We start from the raw sequence: 20,005 nt of genomic DNA, 5'->3' as shown, positions 1-20,005 counted from the left end.
AATAATAATATTAATATGTGTAATAATAAAATGTATGCAGGAAACCATGATAAATCTGCACAGAGTAAATATAATACAAATTTTCTAAACTGTTACATATTTATTATGTAGCAAGAGTGCACTTTACCAGAAAGTTGTTATCATTTACCTTAAAAATTTCAATACATTTTCTATGGTAGGCAAAACAGCATAGGTTGTACTACTTTTTTAATGTATTTACTTACTAAATGTAAGTTGTGCTTGTCACAAGTGAGCAAAATTATGCAAACTAACAGCATTGTAAACAACAGCAATTATCTGTAAGGGTTTATTTACACTGTAATATAGACCATTGGTGTACCTAAAGGCAAAGCATCCTCATGACCAACTGGAATAAATAAAAGTTACACAGCTAATGTGTTTCGGTCTTACATAGAAAAGTACTAAAATAAACTCAGTGATATTCAGAAATGTGAACAAGAACCAAAGTTATTGGAATATTTATTAAAAGGTTGTAAAAGCTGGGAAAATGTCTCTCAAGTAAAATTGTATACTGTTTGTTTGAAATATGTGGATGTGTGACACACCATAACCCAGGTGATTGGCAATAAAACCCCCGAGCACGCTGGGAAACAAGATAAGCACGTTCCATTCTGTGGGTCTCAAAAACCACAGAGAACAGAGAAGAAGGTAGATAAAATGGAACAAGGAAATCAGGAGCAAAATTGGACGGCAGGAGCAGACAGACAGACAGACTCACATGGCAGAGAGAGGAATTGCAGAGCGTAATTGGCTGGAAATGAAGAGCGACAGGACGGAGAGGAGATGCAGAAAAAAAATGAGAGGAATTATGGGGCAGTTTCTCCTTTTACCCTCTCTGCTCTCGTCCGTTATCAGGCATCAGAGTACTCCATCACTCCGGATCCCATCAACCCTAAGACAGTTTCACTCACCTCTCTCTGCCTGTGTCACTCAATCTACAGCGTGGTTTTGGCTGCAGGCTTCAAAGCTACATTATACTTTACTGCACTGGCCTTGTGGGTCATGCTGGCAGCTATTTGTAGAGCTGTAAAATCGCCTCCCTGCCCTCTCAGCCTCATACTACATCACATGATTTAGTTATCATTAGGATCAAAAACACAAGATGAGGCAGAGACGTCCACAAGGTGACCCCATCAGACTTCCTTTTCCACAGTTGCGAGTCAAAGAAGTGTCAATCAATGAGCTGCTGTGGGGCAATAAACACACATTTGGGAACTGTGTTTCCAAGCAACCAGCAGAGGCAGACCATAACTAACACAGCAGCATGTTTGCTGATATAAACACGAGGCTGGAAGGTAGACAGTAAGTCTACAGCAGCTTTGTGTGCTTATTTACTTTCAATTATAACTGTGGATGTAGATTCCTTTGTTTGAATCTTGCAGTGATTGTTTAGTTTTCCTCAACTTTACCAAAAAATTAGGATACAGATCCAGGAGAAGTGGGCTGGTAAGCAACTCAAAATACAGGTTTATATCAATAAAATAGAATATTACTTAAAAGTAAAAAAAAAAAAGAAATGTGAATACATTCAGAGTGATAAACTGTATTTCATGCATTTATTTAGGTTAACTTTGATGATTGTGGTTTACGACTTAATAAAAACCAAAAGTCTGCTATTCAGAGAAAATTACAATGCTACATAGAAGAAAAACAAAGAGGATTTTTAAACAGAAATGTTATGTTTAGCCCAGCACAATCATGGAGGTGACTGTTCTTAATACCCTCTATGAGGAGCCACAAAAGGTAAAGAAGCTAGCAGAGAGTGTTGCATGAAAGCATACTGTGAAAGGTTCGGTGGAAGGAAAAAATGTGGTAAAATCCACAAGCAAGAAGAATAACTGCAGCCTCGAGTGGATTGTGCAACATAATCCATTTAAGTATTGAGGGGGGATTCACAAAATTTGAACTGAGCTAGAGTCAGTGCCCTGGGCCAGGACCCCCATCAGAGAAGTGGGGGAAAATATTGTGTAGTCCCAGTCAGGTAACCCACTCCCTCTAACCTCAGCAGCAAACAGCGTGTACCTGCTCAACACAGAGGGGTGCCAACTCCTTCCACAGTCAATAATGATTTGTGGAGCCACATCATCTGCTGGTGTTGCTCTGCTGTGTTTTATCAAGTCCAAAGTCTGCAAAGCCATCTACCGGGATATTTAAGAGCACACCATGCTTCCCTCTGCTGACAAGCTTTATGGAGATGCTGATACCTATTTCCAGCTGGACTTGGCACCTACCCACACTGCCAAAAGTACCATTGTCTGCTTTAATGACCATGGTATCACTGTGCTTGACCTATCAGCAAACTGGTCTGACCTAAAACTCACAGAGAATCTCTGGAGTATTGTCAGGAAGAAGATGAAGGACACCCGAGCCAACAAAACAGAGGAACTGAAGGACGAGCGACAGGGTGATCAGCTTCATCATTCAAATGAACAGAAACAAAATCTTTGAATATATCCCTCTGTGTGCAATGAATCTATGACTAAGGTTCCATGTTTTATTAAATTGCAGCATTAACTTTTCAAAGGTATTCCATGTATGGAGACAAATCTGTATCCTGTCAGGTTTTCTATAAGAAACAGCGCAACAGATGAGAGGTCATGAAACAGAATCAGTCAACTTGTTGGATAACAGGGAGAGCCGAGCAGAGACGGTGAAGGATGAGCTAACAGAGCAACACACAGCAGCACTATAAACAGAAGATCAATACAGAAATAAAAAATATCCTGACATGGTCAGCTCCCTCACTCTTCCAGTGTTAAACACCGGTGAGACGGAGCTGAGAATCAGCCTTCAAAGTTATTAATGGTAAAAGACACACTATTTAAAGATCCTAATTTAAAGTTGCAACTCACAGATCTTCAACAATTCTGATAGAAACAGCACACAAAACTCTGGAGAGCTGAACAGACCATGTCCTGCTTTCTGAAAACAAGAAGATCACACCTCTGTGTGGATTATTGTCTTTAAATGTTTTGTGCAAGCTTATCCACTAAACCTAAATTCAATTATATTATGCTTTTACCATAATATGTTTGTTTAATGTGTTTGATGATGACTCAGGTTTCATTAAGGTTTATTGGAATTAACTGATAAATTATTAGGAGCTATGCTGTATTTAACTCATGAGACAAGAAAAATGCATGAAATTGGGATCTTTAGTGGACAAGATTTTGACAATATTTGTAAGAAAACTAAGAATTCCTTTTGGGTTTTTATTGTTGTAATTTTCTCAGATACTTTATTGCATAAAGTATTTGTTTATCTGCCTTCACACACATATGAAGGCATTGTGTGTGAAGTGTTTTATGCTGTTTTATATCTATGGGGTTGAATGAGATGTTAGCCCCCCCACTGCAGCTATGATAGGGTTTCAACAAGGTTTAGGTGTATTTTTATGGAAATGTCTGACCCTTCTTCCAGAAGAGGTCAGACACTGATGTGTGCCCCTCTAATTCATTTCATAGGTTTTCTGTTGGGTTTAGGTCAGAAGGCAAGTCAAGTTCTTCTGCACCAAACACGCTTACCCATGTGTTAATGGACCTTGCTTTAAGCCATGGTTTGCATTCATGTTAGTAGGGGAAGGGGCCATCCCTAAAATGTTCCCAAAAAGTTGGGAGCATGAAATAGTCCAAAATATCTTGGTGTGCTGTATAGCCTTAAGAGTTCATTATTCTGGAACTAAGAGGTCAGGCTCAACTCCTAATAAACAGCCCAACACCATAATCTTTTCTGCCCTAAACCTTAAATGGCAATTAGCCATTCAGCTGCCATACCCATCGGATTACCAGACAGTGTCATAATTTGTTACTCCAAAATACATCACCACTGCTCTAGAAGCGAGTGCCAGCATGCCACTGGATTTAATGTTTAATTTTCAGGTCTTGCCACAGATTCCCTGCTGGATTTAGGTATAGACTTCAAACCAACAATTCCAGTATGCTAACATTTCTATAAAAGCCAGATTAGTGGAGTTCACAATTAAAGGTTGTCCTGTTGATAGATTCTCCTACCTGAACTGCAGCTCCTGCAAAGTTACCATGGACCTAATGGCTGGCTCTTTCTAATGCTGTCTTGGCCCTGCTTGTAGGTTTAGATGGACAACCATGTCTTGGTAGGTCTGCAGTTGTTCCATCCTCTTTCCATGTTCAGATGATGGATTAAACAGAGCTCTCTGAGATGTTCAAAGCTTGGGATATTGTTTTAAAACCTAACCCAGTTTTACATGTCTTCACAGCTTTATCCCTGACTTGTCTGCTGTGTTCCTTTGTTTTCACAATGCAGTTTGTCAATTATTGGTTTCAGATGCCTTCACAGAACAGCCAGATATTTACTGAGATTAAATTTCACACAGGTGGACTATTTACTGCAGAAAGTAAAGGACATCCACCCTGCATACAATGCTGTCATGACTATATGAAAACAAATATAAGAGGTGTAATACTTTTGCAAAACACTGAATGGGTTCAGCTTTTTAAAGAATTGATGACTCAGTTAAACAGAATTTCCACATAGTGAAGAGCTTATTCAGCATTATTTAAGAGCTACAGTTCTATTTAAACTGTTTTGCACACTTCTTGCAGCACTACAAATGCTCTAGTAGAAAAACACCAAGAGCTAAAGAATAAACAGACATAGTGTAGGTCAGATGGCACCAAAAACAAGTTGTGAAACACAAGAAGCTATGTGTTACATCCACAAAGGAGCTCTGCAGCCTCAGGTAGGATTGTAAGTTTGTATGTTTCTTAATTGAATACCTTCAGGCGTGTAAAGTCACTCCATGAATTTGTTATGAATTCTCATTTTTTTTTATTACATTTTATTCATATTTATGATGTTTTGGAAGGACTAGCTTGATACCATAAGCCTTTCTGTAGACCCAGCCACCTTGTATTGAATATTTATCTGTACAGCAACAAGAGACTTGGCAGAATTTAACCAATATACTCGTATTTGTACTCGTACTCGTCGTCTTCCACTTATCCGGGACCGGGTGCAGGGACAGCAGCCTCAGCCGACTCAGCAGACACCCAGACGTCCCTCTCCGCAGACACCTCCTCCAGCTCCTCCGGGGGGAGCCCAGGGCGTTCCCAGGCCAGCCGAGAGACATAGTCCCTCCAGCGTGTCCTGGGTCGTCCCCTGGGCCTCTTCCCGGTGGGACGTGCCTGGAACACCTCCCGAGGAAGGCGTCCAGGAGGCATCCGGTATAGGTGCCCGAGCCACCTCAACTGGCTCCTCTTGATGTGGAGGAGCAGCGGCTCTACTCAGAGCCCCTCCTGGATGGCCGAGCTCCTCACCCTATCTCTAAGGGAGTGCCCGGCCACCCTACGGAGGAAGCTCATTTCAGCCGCTTGTATCCGGGATTTCGTTCTTTTGGTCGTGACCCAAAGTTCATGGCCATAGGTGAGGGTAGGAACGTAGACTGACAGGTAAATCGAGAGCTTCGTTTTTCGGCTCAGCTCTCTCTTCACCACAACGGACCGGCACAGCGCCCCCATTACTGCGGCAGCCGCACCGATCCGTCTGTCAATGTCCCGCTCCATTCTTCCCTCACTCGTGAACAAGACCCCGAGATAGTTGAACTCCTCCACTTGAGGCAGGAACTCCCCTCCAACCTGAAGAGGACAAGCCACCCTTTTCCGGTCGAGTACCATGGCCTCTGACTCGACCGGAAAAGGGTGGCTTGTCCTCTTTCGGTTGGAGAGGACAAGCCACCCTTTTCCCAACCCTATACAGTATATGAAACCAATTCCCTAACCAATATATATGAAAAATATTACAAATAAGACTTGTTTCTCTGTATTTCCTAGGACATCAGTGAGCAAAACATTTTCCTTAAAATAGCAAATAAGAAAATGCAAAGAACAACTGCTGAATTAGACATTTCATACCATTGTAGGAAAGGCGAGGTTTGCTGAGACACATGATGAAGTGAACCTCCATCTCATTTGGTGCCACAGACTTGGAGCAGACAGGACACTTGAATCCTAGAAAGACAAACAGTGATGTTCAAAAACAAGTTCCAGCTTTATCAAGATATGTAACACATTACCAGAGTCCAAATTATAGGTTCAAACTGCATTTTTTGGATGTACTGGATGTCTTGGATGACCAAAAGGGGTGTTTAAGATTTTAAAATGATGCACATTTATCTTCTTGTGGGATAATCTAAAGTCCAGGAGCCCCAATGATGAATTACCCATCAGCAGACCATTTAACTCTGCAGCGCAGGGCTCCTGAATCCCCTCAAATGCCAAACTTTGACAAATTAGTTGTGGGTGCAGCTCTCTGACAGAAATCCCAGTGATATTCTTATTGTAAATGCTGTAACACGGACCAAATTTTATCTGCTATATAAGGATTCTGATGTCTCAAAAATAATCAGAAAAACAACAAGTTGTAGATTAAGACCTTAGATTGTTCAAGTAAACCATGGTGGAAAGGTCAGAAAAATTACTTGAGACAAGAAATAGACAAGCATTGTTTGACATCAGACAGTACAAACTTTCTTAAACCTTCTGGTTTAATCTCTGCTTTGTGCTGATCCACATTTTCACCTTAATTTTGCAGATTAAATTGTCATCAGGTTTCTTAAAAGTTTTAGACTTTAAAGGAATGAAATTAGGTATCTGTATGTGAACATTGTTTCTATGAACTTCAAATAGTTGTACAAACAGCATGAAAACACCAAACTGTTCACAATACCAGCCACCCATGAGCATCTGAAGGGTCCACATAAAGTAAGTTCTGAAAACATATCTTCTAGTAATTGCTAAAATGTTAACTTTAAAGCTAAATCATGTCAATCATGATTTCCACCCATTACTTTCTTGCTGCAAGGCAACAGTGCCAACAACTGTGTTGCAATGTATCTTTATGACAGTATATGATATGACAGTAGTAGTAATGTTTGTATTTGTAACAAAGCAATTCATTTACATAGCACATTTATACATTTTTGTTTGCAATCTTTTGTTTTGAAACCACACAGTGGTAAAACTTTGGTGTTCTTGCCCAAGTCGTTTGAAACGATACAGGACAAAGAGTTAGACAGTCTGAAACATTTCTGTTCATTTAAAGATTAACAAAAGTTTGGTCTTTGGAAATATCTACACCTGTAATATTCAAAGACATTTATAGTTTTGACACCAAGGAAGAGTCTGCCCTAACCTTCAGGGGCCGACAAGTGAAATAAACAGCGGACGGGTTGCTGGCTCCCAGGAAAAACAACACAGTTGATTAGAATATTCTGTGCAATCAGCAAGTTTGCTTTAAACTTACATCAACATTTAGCTAAACACATTTCATACATTTATTATGACAATATCACATTGTTTCAGTATCAGTGGTAATTGTAGTTGCATTTTTGTTCTTAAATAAGGGCAATTAGATAATGTTTCACCATTTTTACATTTTTGTTTTAATACAGGAAAACTGTGGTAATTTTACTCAAGCTTATTATGCTTGAATAATATCGACCCAGGCCTATTTTAAACACATTAAGCCATCAGCAGAGTCCTTCATTATTTACTCTGGCACTTTCACAATTAATGGTTTTAAAAAAAAATAAAGCACTCATCTGTGCATATTTACCCACTTTTATCCTCTTCCACATTTTCACACTCTCTCCCAGTCCTGATTATATTGTAATGCTGGAGCTGTCTCAGCAGACTCCTCCTGTGCTGTTTAGATGGGACCCATTTGCCCTAATGATATTAGTTAAACACATAACAGATAATTAGATCATCTACTGGGCCACATGAGCAGAGTTTGCTTACAGCTGAAAACAAACAAGTTCTCTGAAAAAGAAGAGTCTCTTGATTTTTGCTTGGTGTTGTCAGTGTTGTTATTGTGGATATAAATCTTGTTTTTGTTTGTTTTGGTTTCGTGTCTCACAGCTGGACCACGTTTTAGGAAAGCTCTTGATTATTGTTCTTTGTCGCCATTTTTACTTATTTATTAATTTGGGTTCCTTTGTTTTTTTCAGTTAGTTTTTTTCAATGCTTATCTCAGTCACAACTGTTTCTCAGGTCTGATTTGGGTCATTCACCTGGTCATATCCTCTTTACCCTGGATGAAGACCGACTAGGTTTACACTGTCTGCATGACGCCACTGTGTGAAGGCAATCATGAGCCAACTATGTTCAGTGCTATTCATCAAATAGATGAATAGTAACAAATGTATCACTCTCCTCCACCTTGCATACAATGCTGTGAATTTTCCTTTTCTAACGGAATTTCTTCTGTTCTTGTCACACTTTTATGTTCCAGATCATCAAACAAACTTTAATAGCAAAGACGAAGTTAAGCATTAACAGCCTGTTTAGTCATGCCACAGCATCTCAATTGAATTTACATCTGCAATTGGACAAGGCCACTGCAGAAACTTTCATTTAATTTTTATTTTTCTCTAAACCATCTATAGGTAGATTTACTGGTTTGCTTTGGGTCACTGTCTTGTTGCATAACCCAAATGTGTGTCACTATCTGTAGGCCACACATTCTCCTTCAGGATTTTTTTGTAAAGAGCAGAATTCATGGTTCTATCATTTATGGCAAGTTGTCCCAGTTTTAAATAACAGAGCAGCACACTACCACCACCATGTTTGACTGTCAGTATAATGGTGTTTTCCAGAAATGCTGTGCTAGTTTTTCACCAGGATGGACACCTTCCCAAAAATTTTATTTTTGTCTCATCAGTCCACAGACTTTTATTTCCAAAATGTGTTTTTGGAAATCTGAAAGTAGCCTTTGTGTTCCTTTTGGTCAGCAGTGGTTTTTGACTTTAAACTATCTCAGAATGCCAATTTTAGAGTTCTCTTTCTTATTGTTAAATCTTGAACTCTGACCATAACTCAGCCCGGTGAAGCCTGTGGTGCTTTACATGTTGTTCTGGGTTCTTTCCTAACCTCTTGGATGAGTCGCTGATGCACTCCTAGAGAAGGCTGGCCACTTCCGGGAAGTTTCACCCGTATTGTTTTCTCTGTTTTTGCATAAAGGTTCTCACTGTGATTCACTGGAGTCCAAAATCTTTAGAAACGGCTTTGTAACTTGTCTTGGTAGTAAGTTTAATTTCACAAAACTAGAACAGGACATAAGGCCAGGTTGGTTTGGAAAATCATTTCTCTTAATAAATAAAATGAGAACATCCCTCTTTTATTAACTCAGTTTATCTTGATGATCTGAAACATAAAAATGTGTGACAAAAAAAGCAAAAAACAGGAAATGTACAATATTCTCTTAATGGTGCTGTAGCTGGATTACTGAGGATTCACAATTTGCTTTTAAATGATAATTGTTTCTTCAGGATCTGTGTTTTCTTAAAATTACGACCAGGGGTGAAAGTGAGCTGGTACGGTCCGGTACTGCGTACCACTAAAAGATTCAGCGCCGGTGCTCAGTACCGGGAAGAGGTAAGAACGGCTGTCTGCTATGAAGCCATCATCCAGAACCAGTTACGGCTGCAAAAATTCACGAGCACACAAATATCAAATCCGCTACCAATAGGCAGTCTAAAACACGACTTAATCTGTTTATAAATATAGCTATTTTCCCCTCACTCCAAATTGTTTCTGAATGGTTCTGCTATGCTGGAGTCTCAGTGCTCTTGCTTTGCTTCTCTCCCCTCTGAGCTCGAGGTTTTTGTGAACAGCCAGCCTTTAAAACGAGCACCGCTACGTTTAATGTCTTTCTGCTCGCTGCTAAATACCCCAGTTAAAAGCAAAGGGAGAGAAACTAGTTGTTTCATGATATTTTGCTGAATTACAACACAGTATAGCTCGAAAACACCGTTACGACCAGAGATTTCACATTCACTACACGAGAGCGCATGCGCGCTTACCTCCAAAACAGAGCGGTTGCCAAGGAGATCGTTGCGTTCGATTTAATGGACTGGGAGATTTTACACAGGCGGTGCTCAGACAAAAAACCGCCGCTTGCATTAGGACAGGACGAACAATAAATCACTTACCATCTACAGACTTAAATAAAAAATAAAACTAAATAAAACAACCGAAATGTCAAATTTTTAATTTAAATGAAATCAAAACGTGACCACAATGCAGAGAACAATAACTTCTTTGTTCAAAAGAAAAGATGGAAACTGAAGATGAAAAGTTATGCATCAGAAAATGGTTTATCATTGTTTGATGCATGGCAGTTCTTTAACAATTGAAATTATATACACAGTACAGACCAAAAGTTTGGACACACCTTCTCATTCAAAGAGTTTTCTTTATTTTCATGACTATGAATATTGTAGCTTCACACTGAAGGCATCAAAACTATGAATTAACACATGTGGAATTATATACTGAACAAAAAAGTGTGAAACAACTGAAAATATGTCTTATATTCTAGGTTCTTCAAAGTAGCCACCTTTTGCTTTGATTACTGCTCCGCACACTCTTGGCATTCTGTTGATGAGCTTCAAGAGGTAGTCACCTGAAATGGTTTTCACTTCCCAGGTGTGCCCTGTCAGGTTTAATACAGGTCCTTCTCAAAATATTAGCATATTGTGATAAAGTTAATTATTTTCCATAATGTCATGATGAAAATTTAACATTCATATATTTTAGATTCATTGCACACTAACTGAAATATTTCAGGTCTTTTATTGTCTTAATACGGATGATTTTGCATACAGCTCATGAAAACCCAAAATTTCTATCTCACAAAATTAGCATATCATTAAAAGGGTCTCTAAACGAGCTATGAACCTAATCATCTGAATCAACGAGTTAACTCTAAACACCTGCAAAAGATTCCTGAGGCCTTTAAAACTCCCAGCCTGGTTCATTACTCAAAACCCCAATCATGGGTAAGACTGCCGACCTGACTGCTGTCCAGAAGGCCACTATTGACACCCTCAAGCAAGAGGGTAAGACACAGAAACACATTTCTGAACGAATAGGCTGTTCCCAGAGTGCTGTATCAAGGCACCTCAGTGGGAAGTCTGTGGGAAGGAAAAAGTGTGGCAGAAAACGCTGCACAACAAGAAGAGGTGACCGGACCCTGAGAAAGATTGTGGAGAAGGGCTGATTCCAGACCTTGGGGGACCTGCGGAAGCAGTGGACTGATTCTGGAGTAGAAACATCCAGAGCCACCGTGCACAGGCGTGTGCAGGAAATGGGCTACAGGTGCTGCATTCCCCAGGTCAAGCCACTTTTGAACCAGAAACAGTGGCAGAAGCGCCTGACCTGGGCTACAGAGAAGCAGCACTGGACTGTTGCTCAGTGGTCCAAAGTACTTTTTTTCGGATGAAAGCAAATTCTGCATGTCATTCAGAAATCAAGGTGCCAGAGTCTGGAGGAAGACTGGGGAGAAGGGTAAATGCCAGAAGTCCAGTGTCAAGTACCCACAGTCAGTGATGGTCTAGGGTGCCGTGTCAGCTGCTGGTGTTGGTCCACTGTGTTTTATCAAGGGCAGGGTCAATGCAGCTAGCTATCAGGAGATTTTGGAGCACTTCATGCTTCCATCTGCTGAAAAGCTTTATGGAGATGAAGATTTCATTTTTCAGCATGACCTGGCACCTGCTCACAGTGCCAAAACCACTGGTAAATGGTTTACTGACCATGGTATCACTGTGCTCAATTGGCCTGCCAACTCTCCTGACCTGAAACCCATAGAGAATCTGTGGGATATTGTGAAGAGAACGTTGAGAGACTCAAGACCCAACACTCTGGATGAGCTAAAGGCCGCTATCGAAGCATCCTGGGCCTCCATAAGACCTCAGCAGTGCCACAGGCTGATTGCCTCCATGCCACACCGCATTGAAGCAGTCATTTCTGCCAAAGGATTCCCGACCAAGTATTGAGTGCATAACTGTACATGATTATTTGAAGGTTGACGTTTTTTGTATTAAAAACACTTTTCTTTTATTGATCGGATGAAATATGCTAATTTTGTGAGATAGGAATTTTGGGTTTTCATGAGCTGTATGCCAAAATCATCCGTATTAAGACAATAAAAGACCTGAAATATTTCAGTTAGTGTGCAATGAATCTAAAATATATGAATGTTAAATTTTCATCATGACATTATGGAAAATAAGGAACTTTATCACAATATGCTAATATTTTGAGAAGGACCTGTAAGTGGGATTTCAAGCCTTATAAATGGGGTTGGGACCATCAGTTGTGTTGTGCAGGAGGTGGATACAGTACACAGCTGATAGTCCTACTAAATAGATTTTTAGAATTTGTATTATGGCAAGAACAAAGTAGCTAAGTAAAGGAAAAAAAAGTGGCCATCATTACTTTAAGAAATGAAAGTCAGTCAGTCCGAACAATTGGGAAAACTTTGAAAGTGTCCCCAAGTGCAGTCGCAAAGACCATCAAACGCTACAAAGAAACTGGCTCACATGAGGACCGCCCCAGGAAAGGAAGACCAAGAGTCACCTCTGCTACGGACAATAAGTTCATCTGAGTCACCAGCCTCAGAAATGGCAGGTTAACAGCTGCTCAGATTAGAGAACAAGTCAATGCCACACAGAGTTCTAGCAGCAGACACATCTCTAGAACAACTGTTAAGAGGAGACTGTGTGAATCAGGCCTTCATGGTAAAATAGCTGCTAGGAAACCACAGGCAACAAGCAGAAGAGACTTGTTTGGGCTAAAGAACACCAGGAATGAACATTAGACCAGTGGAAATCTGTGCTTTGATCTGATGAGTCCAAGTTTGAGATCTTTGGTTCCAACCACCGTGTCTTTGTGCGGCGCAGAAGAGGTGAATGGATGGACTCTACATGCCTGGTTCCCACCGTGAAGCATGGAGGAGGAGGTGTGATGGTGTGGGGGTGCTTTGCTGGTGACACTGTTGGGGATTTATTCAAAATTGAAGGCATACTGAACCAGCATGGCTACCACAGCATCTTGCAGCGGCATGCTATTCCATCCGGTTTGCGTTTAGTGGGACCATCATTTATTTTTCAACAGGACAATGACCCCAAACACACCTCCAGGCTGTGTAAGGGCTACTTTGAAGAACCTAGAATATAAGACATATTTTCAGTTATTTCACACTTTTTTGTTCAGTATATAATTCCACATGTGATAATTCATAGTTTTGATGCCTTCAGTGTGAAGCAACAATATTCATATATTCATATATTGTATATATATAAATAAAGAAAACTCTTTGAATGAGAAGGTGTGTCCAAATTTTTGATCTGTACTGTATATATATATATATATATATATACTCTACATTGTCAAGTGATTCTAATTTCTACCTTATACAGACAGCCTACAGTATAGTAGAATATTGATATGTTTTAATTAGTTTGAACTTTGCAGAGAGAGAGAAAGATCTCGAGGGGGCCACAGATGAGAGTAACAATTAACACACACACATTTTGTATATATATATATATATATATATATATATATATATATATATATATATATTACCCCCAGTGCCTCCCCAGCCCCCCCTCTAGCTCCGCCCCTAAGTACTGGCAAGAATTTAAAACTACTTTCACCCATGCCTACGACAAACTGTTTTCCCTTTAAAGAAATCTGTTAAAAAACTTGAAAATGTTAAGCAGACTCAGGAGTTGACTGTTAATGCTTTTTATAGCCTTAAATTACATTTGTCAATGATTGGTAAAGATTCTGCATGTGAGGGCTTTGAGAATTGTATCTTATGCACATGGCTTTCACTTAAAGTATTTAAGATGTTATTTTATAGTAAAAAATGTTTTGTGTAAGAAGTTTTATATAAGGCATTATATTTTATAAAGCCTAGCATTGTTTGCAATGAAAACTGCATAGGTATATAAATCTGTTCGAGGTACAGTAGTTTGACACATTGTAGTTACCCAGGAATGAATTCAGTATATGTACTATTCTACGGCAGCTGACCCAGTTTTCCCTTGGCTGCTATTTTCAGATGATCTAAAGGGATGAGCTGCAAAACATGAAGGAATTGAGGGAAAAAGGTAGAGCGAAGTAAAGAAAGGAGCTGAGCTGTTTTAAAGAGAAATGAGGGGTTGTGATACACAGTCCAGCAGAACCCAAGCTGTGTAGTCCGCACTCAGCCTTTAGCTGAGCAGAGCACCACAGATCCTCAAGGATGTTTCACATTCAAGCACATAAGGTCAGATAGGGACAAAAATAAATCACAGAACTGGATCATAAATTAATTATACTGGTGCTTATGTGAGAATGTGCCTGTGGATGTGTGCACAGGCCTGTGTTTGGCCAGTAACTGTGTATTATGAGCTCTGAGGATTTGGTTTAGGTCAAAAAGAGATATATTTCTCAAATATAACTCTCTGCTGTGGACTGCAGCTATTCACACTTAATACAACACAGCACTTTTAGACAAATAGATGTTTTATTTAATTAAAAAGGATCCAATATACTTGGCAATGAAATCTGAAAGCAATTAGCAGCGTGGTACGCTACTGCCGTTATAAAATACTGACCCAAACGCTTAGACATGTCTATTATCTGCAACTTCAATGGATGCATGATCTGTGTTTAAAAGTGCACCAAGTAGATATGTACAGGGGTTGGACAATGAAACTGAAACACCTGTCATTTTAGTCTGGGAGGTTTCATGGCTAAATTGGACCAGCCTGGTAGCAAGTCTTCATTGATTGCACATTGCACCAGTAAGAGCAGAGTGTGAAGGTTCAATTAGCAGGGTAAGAGCACAGTTTTGCTCAAAATATTGAAATGCACACAACATTATGGGTGACATACCAGAGTTCAAAAGAGGACAAATTGTTGGTGCACGTCTTGCTGGCGCATCTGTGACCAAGACAACAAGTCTTTGTGATGTATCAAGAGCCACGGTATCCAGGGTAATGTCAGCATACCACCAAGAAGGACGAACCACATCCAACAGGATTAACTGTGGACACAAGAGGAAGCTGTCTGAAAGGGATGTTCGGGTGCTAACCCGGATTGTATCCAAAAAACATAAAACCACGGCTGCCCAAATCACGGCAGAATTAAATGTGCACCTCAACTCTCCTGTTTCCACCAGAACTGTCCATCTGGAGCTCCACAGGGTCAATATACACGGCTGGGCTGCTATAGCCAAACCTTTAGTCACTCATGCCAATGCCAAACAACGGTTTCAATGGTGCAAGGAGCGCAAATCTTGGGCTGTGGACAATGTGAAACATGTATTGTTCTCTGATGAGTCCACCTTTACTGTTTTCCCCACATCCAGGAGAGTTACGGTGTGGAGAAGCCCCAAAGAACCCAGACTGTTGCATGCCCAGAGTGAAGCATGGGGGTGGATCAGTGATGGTTTGGGCTGCCATATCATGGCATTCCCTTGGCTCAATACTTGTGCTAGATGGGCACATCACTGCCAAGGACTACCGAACCATTCTTGAGGACCATGTGCATCCAATGGTTCAAACATGGTATCCTGAAGGCGGTGCACCAATACACACAGCACAACTGGTGAAAGATTGGTTTGATGAACATGAAAGTGAAGTTGAACATCTTCCATGGCCTGCACAGTCACCAGATCTAAATATTATTGAGCCACTTTGGGGTGTTTTGGAGGAGTGAGTCAGGAAACGTTTTCCTCCACCAGTATCACGTAGTGACCTGGCCACTATCTTGCAAGAAGAATGGCTTAAAATCCCTCTGACCTCTGTGCAGGACTTGTATATGTCATTCCCAAGACGAATTGACGCTGTATTGGCCGTAAAAAGAGGCCCTACACCATACTAATAAATTATTGTGGTCTAAAACCAGGTGTTTCAGTTTCATTGTCCAACCCCTGTACATTTAAGGTGGTTTACACCATGTAACAACTTTTTCACATGTTTTTCTAAACCAGAGGAGGTTCACAGGGTCACTTTATGGCAGCTGAGGAAAGACATTTTAGAATTACATCCAGATTTTTGGATGACATTTCTGTACAAAAATTGATGTGTGTGCAAATGTTTGTCTGCCCAGGACAGCTCAGCTTAGGGGCCACCACAAGCCAAAAAATGTCATTTGTGCACAGAACAAGTTTTCCTTTGCTATCTTATATGAGATTGCCACACACCGCTGTTTTGTGCACTGCATAAGCACTGTAAAATACTCTTAAACACCAACGTAAGTGATGAAGCTGAAGTTGGTACATTATTCGGAGCTAATTTAAAGGGCTATTTTGGCGTTTTAAAGAAATTTAGAAAGCATTTGACAATCTCTAATTAAAAATCTTTAATAGCAGCATCAGCTAATAAAATGTGGCCAAATCAACAGTGGTGCAGTATTAGTTGTGATCCTTGTATTGTTTGTAGAACTGATTACCTGTTGAGTGTGTCAGATGAATGCAAAGAAAAATACATTTAGTGTTGCAGCTAAATAAAGTCGCATGTAGAGAGCCTTTAAAATATGTAGGTTAAATAGCAACTAATTACAAAACACTTTTAATGTTTAGTTTTTGACCAACTGTTTACAGTAATACAAGTCAATTTGTATACTCTTTACACTCAAAGTGTAAAATCTCTACACTAAAACAAAATTGCCTGTTGTAACTGTTGTTTTTAGATACAAACAGTAATATTCTATTGTTTTAAAATACAAAAAGAAAGGCCTCTCGTTACATTGTACTGACTGCAGCTGCTGTATAAATCTCCATTCATGAATTTAGAGTAAACCCCGGAACTAAGCTGATTGTTGTATTATCATGTTTTCGCTCAGGTGTGCCATGTTTTAGTGATGACAAACGGTGAATCAAAGTTGCAGGGAAAAAGCGACGCTTTACTGTGATATTAATTAACATTCAGTGAGGAGCGAGGATCAAAGCTTGATAATGACTCATATATAAAACCTGTTATTGGACTTCCAGATTGAATTTCCCAACAGCTGGCTCTTTGCAGGCATGGGAGAATCTTACTGAATCATGATTGCAGCAGCCACGCCTGATTGGTCAAATAAAATTCAAGGTGACTCCTTTAAACACTGTCACAGAAGTGCTTCAATGTGAATCAAGTGTGAAGACCAAATTAGAAAATCAGTTTGGATCTGCATGTAGTTAATGTGGGAATATGATGATGAATATGAACACTTTAGTGCATAAACCTTCCCTATAATGGTTAGTTATGGTAATACAACTGGTTCTGTGTCTGTATTCCTTTACTGTATTAATTTCAACACTAGAAATGCCTTATGCAGGTTGTTTATTAAATTGGTGTAGACATTCTTGCCTCTGGTAGAAGCAAACTTCAGTTTAAAGACAAAGTGGAAAATATGCTGCCTTCATGCAGAAAAATGGGGAAATTTGGAATAAACTGAAGCATAATCATCCCAACCAGTCATACACAGGTATGCCAAATAATTGGAAAGTAATTACAAGTAAATTGTGTTCCTTTAATTACCAAAAAACATTCAACCTTGTACCACAATCAGTGTCAGTCCAGACAATATAATTAATGATTTGATCATTGCATTCAGATAAAGAAATAAAAGTAAGCTGCCAATCAACAATCTTTTACAAATTTTACAGCAGAGCAAATTTAGAGTGAACCAAAAACAATTAACATGGGCATTTTCAAAGACCTTTTGCCTTTTAATTATTCTGAGAAGCCCATAAACTACACCAGTGGCTCTTAAAGGTATTATAACAAATGCACTTCAGCAAACAAGTTTTTGAAGTACTATCATATTGTCAGACATTTTAAAACAGCTTTGACCAACAGGACCTGAATTCTTTCACTTAAGTGTGGTAAAAAGAGGGTAAAAAAGAGCATTGTCACTGAATGATCTGTTTCAGGAAAGGATTCAGTGTATTATCAGTGTAAATTATAGTTTGACTTAGAAGCTGACATTTCCTAGAATAAAGTTTGCAAACCCTCCTGAGATCAAACGTGAGTTCAGAGTAATTCCCTTCTTTGTTTCTGTCACCTCGATTTCTGGTTGGCTATAGGTCACATTCAACAGGCTGCGTGCTCGTTTGTCCTCTGGGAACTCCCCACATGGTAGGATATTGAACCAAGACAATCCGACATGTTGAATATCCCCGATTTGGGGTCGGAGTGGTCCTGGCGTCTTTCTGAGCAGAATAGATCACTCTTAACACACCACAAATGGCAGGAATATCTCAAGAGATCTTAAGAACCATGACGATAATCAGGGTATGTGAGAAGGGGAAGATTGGCATAAAAATCCTGTCCTGTGAACCAGGCATAACAGAACGGGCCAAAGAGTCTAAGTTCCAAGTGGGAAAATCTGAGAATTCTCACTAACCCTTACCTCAAAATTCAACATGGGTGACTTGTATGCTTTATAAATCTAAGTGAAAGCTGCTCATCGTTTTCTTGCAATACTCACATCATTAAATCATTCAGACACACAGTACTATACAACCTGAGTCAACTGAGTTTAAGTAGGTCAAGATGCCACATAGAGCTGCGTTTACAGCTTATTATATTCAGTGGTCCTTTCAACACAATTTCCGCTTAAGTTCTTAGACTCTGTCTATCTTAATATTGTTAGGTGGTGTTAATAAATCTTGCCGTAGCCATCTTGTTCAACTCCCATTTTCCAGCTGCTGCTGATCAGAGATCAACTGATTTGGACCATGATGTCTTTATAAACACCGCATCGTTTAAGACAGCATTAATGGACTACCTGCAGAACATGCAAACTTCCAGGAACTTTTGTGCTGCAAAGACAACTACACTTTACAGTCCTCATATTTACCAGGCAAAAAATGTATACCTCTACCACTAAAGGCAGCCTAGGTACTACTGTCCCAGAGTGGAATTATGGTGAGAGAAGACAGACAAAAACAGGTTGTAGGGAAGAAATTGTCAGCTGATGATTCTTGAGTCTTTTCCAGTCCTGGTGCTTATTTTGGTCAGATAATGAAGTATTTAAATATTAATCAATCCAGAGCGATCTGATACATGAATCAATTTTAGCCAAGCTATGATGGCGCTGGTTTAACCAATCAGAGCAGTCAGTCAGCACATGATCAAGCGCAAATCAAACATGGAAACATGGAAACCACAGGAAAGGAAGCTGAGCTCCTGCCACATGTACTATAGCTTTATACCTTGGAGGAAAAGGTGCTATCAGCGATACGTGCTTCAGTCCTTTGTAGGGGTTTTGTCTCTTTCAACTAATCGAAGAAATCACTTTTTTTTTTTTTTATTCCCACCTGCCACCAGTATATGTATTACAAATACTGGCCCTTACAGTGCCTGCTTAGAAATATTCTAGTAGTAGAGCAAGTTTTTCTCAATGACCTCTGTTCTAGTGATTGTTAGACCTAAACCTAGAAATCAGCCATCCAACAAACATTAATCTGATGCTTTTGATACTGTAATCCAGGGGTCTCCAACTTCAGTCCTCGAGAGCTAGTGTCCTGCAACCTCTAAATGCATTGCTGCTCCAACACACCAGAATCTGCAGGTCTCTGCAGAACTTGATGGCATGCTGAGGAGCTAATTTAGCCATTTGATTCAAATGTGTTGGAGGAGGAATACATTTAAATGTTGCAGGACAGTACTTCTCAATGCCTTTAGTTGGAGACCTGTGCATGTGTTACATTTACAGCAGAATTAAAAATGTGTCACACATGTGCAATAAATATTTTTTTTTTAAATCTGCTTATGGGCAATAAGATATACATAACCACCTTTTTATACACTCGTGGACTCATTAAGCACATCAATTTCATTGTTACTTGTAAATGTGGAACTTTGAATTTAATGACAATTTCCTGCAATCCACACAGTCAGACTTATACTTACAGACTGAAATGTATATTAGACAAGGTAGTTTTTCAATTAAAAACTGTTTATAGGGTTAGGGTTAGCTAATCCAACTGGAACATCAAATTAATAGCATTTTACTCTGGCATTAAAAACAAATTCCAGGTGATTTTTATCACATTGGCAGTTCAGTTATTGACTTGACATGAAATATAATACAGTGGAGTGGAGACAATTATGAAGTTAAGGACTTCAGATAATCTGTCCATCACTCTACCAGCCTCTGGAAGGAGTAACGTGAAAAGGAGT

General features: G+C 39.6%; 1 protein-coding gene across 1 annotated transcript in view; it reads right to left on the bottom strand.

The window, feature by feature from the left end:
* znrf1 (zinc and ring finger 1) overlaps positions 1-20,005 on the bottom strand; it is a 70,418-nt gene that overhangs the window by 18,033 nt on the left and 32,380 nt on the right. Inside the window, exon 2 of the mRNA XM_047348961.1 lies at positions 5,910-6,005. Coding sequence (XP_047204917.1) covers positions 5,910-6,005 — 96 coding nt within the window. The remainder of the gene's footprint in view (positions 1-5,909; positions 6,006-20,005) is intronic.

Source organism: Girardinichthys multiradiatus, chromosome 2 (genome assembly GCF_021462225.1).
Source record: "Girardinichthys multiradiatus isolate DD_20200921_A chromosome 2, DD_fGirMul_XY1, whole genome shotgun sequence".
NCBI lineage: Eukaryota > Metazoa > Chordata > Actinopteri > Cyprinodontiformes > Goodeidae > Girardinichthys > Girardinichthys multiradiatus.
The sequence above is the reverse complement of the archived record's forward strand: the minus strand, read 5'-3'. Positions and strand labels throughout refer to the sequence as shown.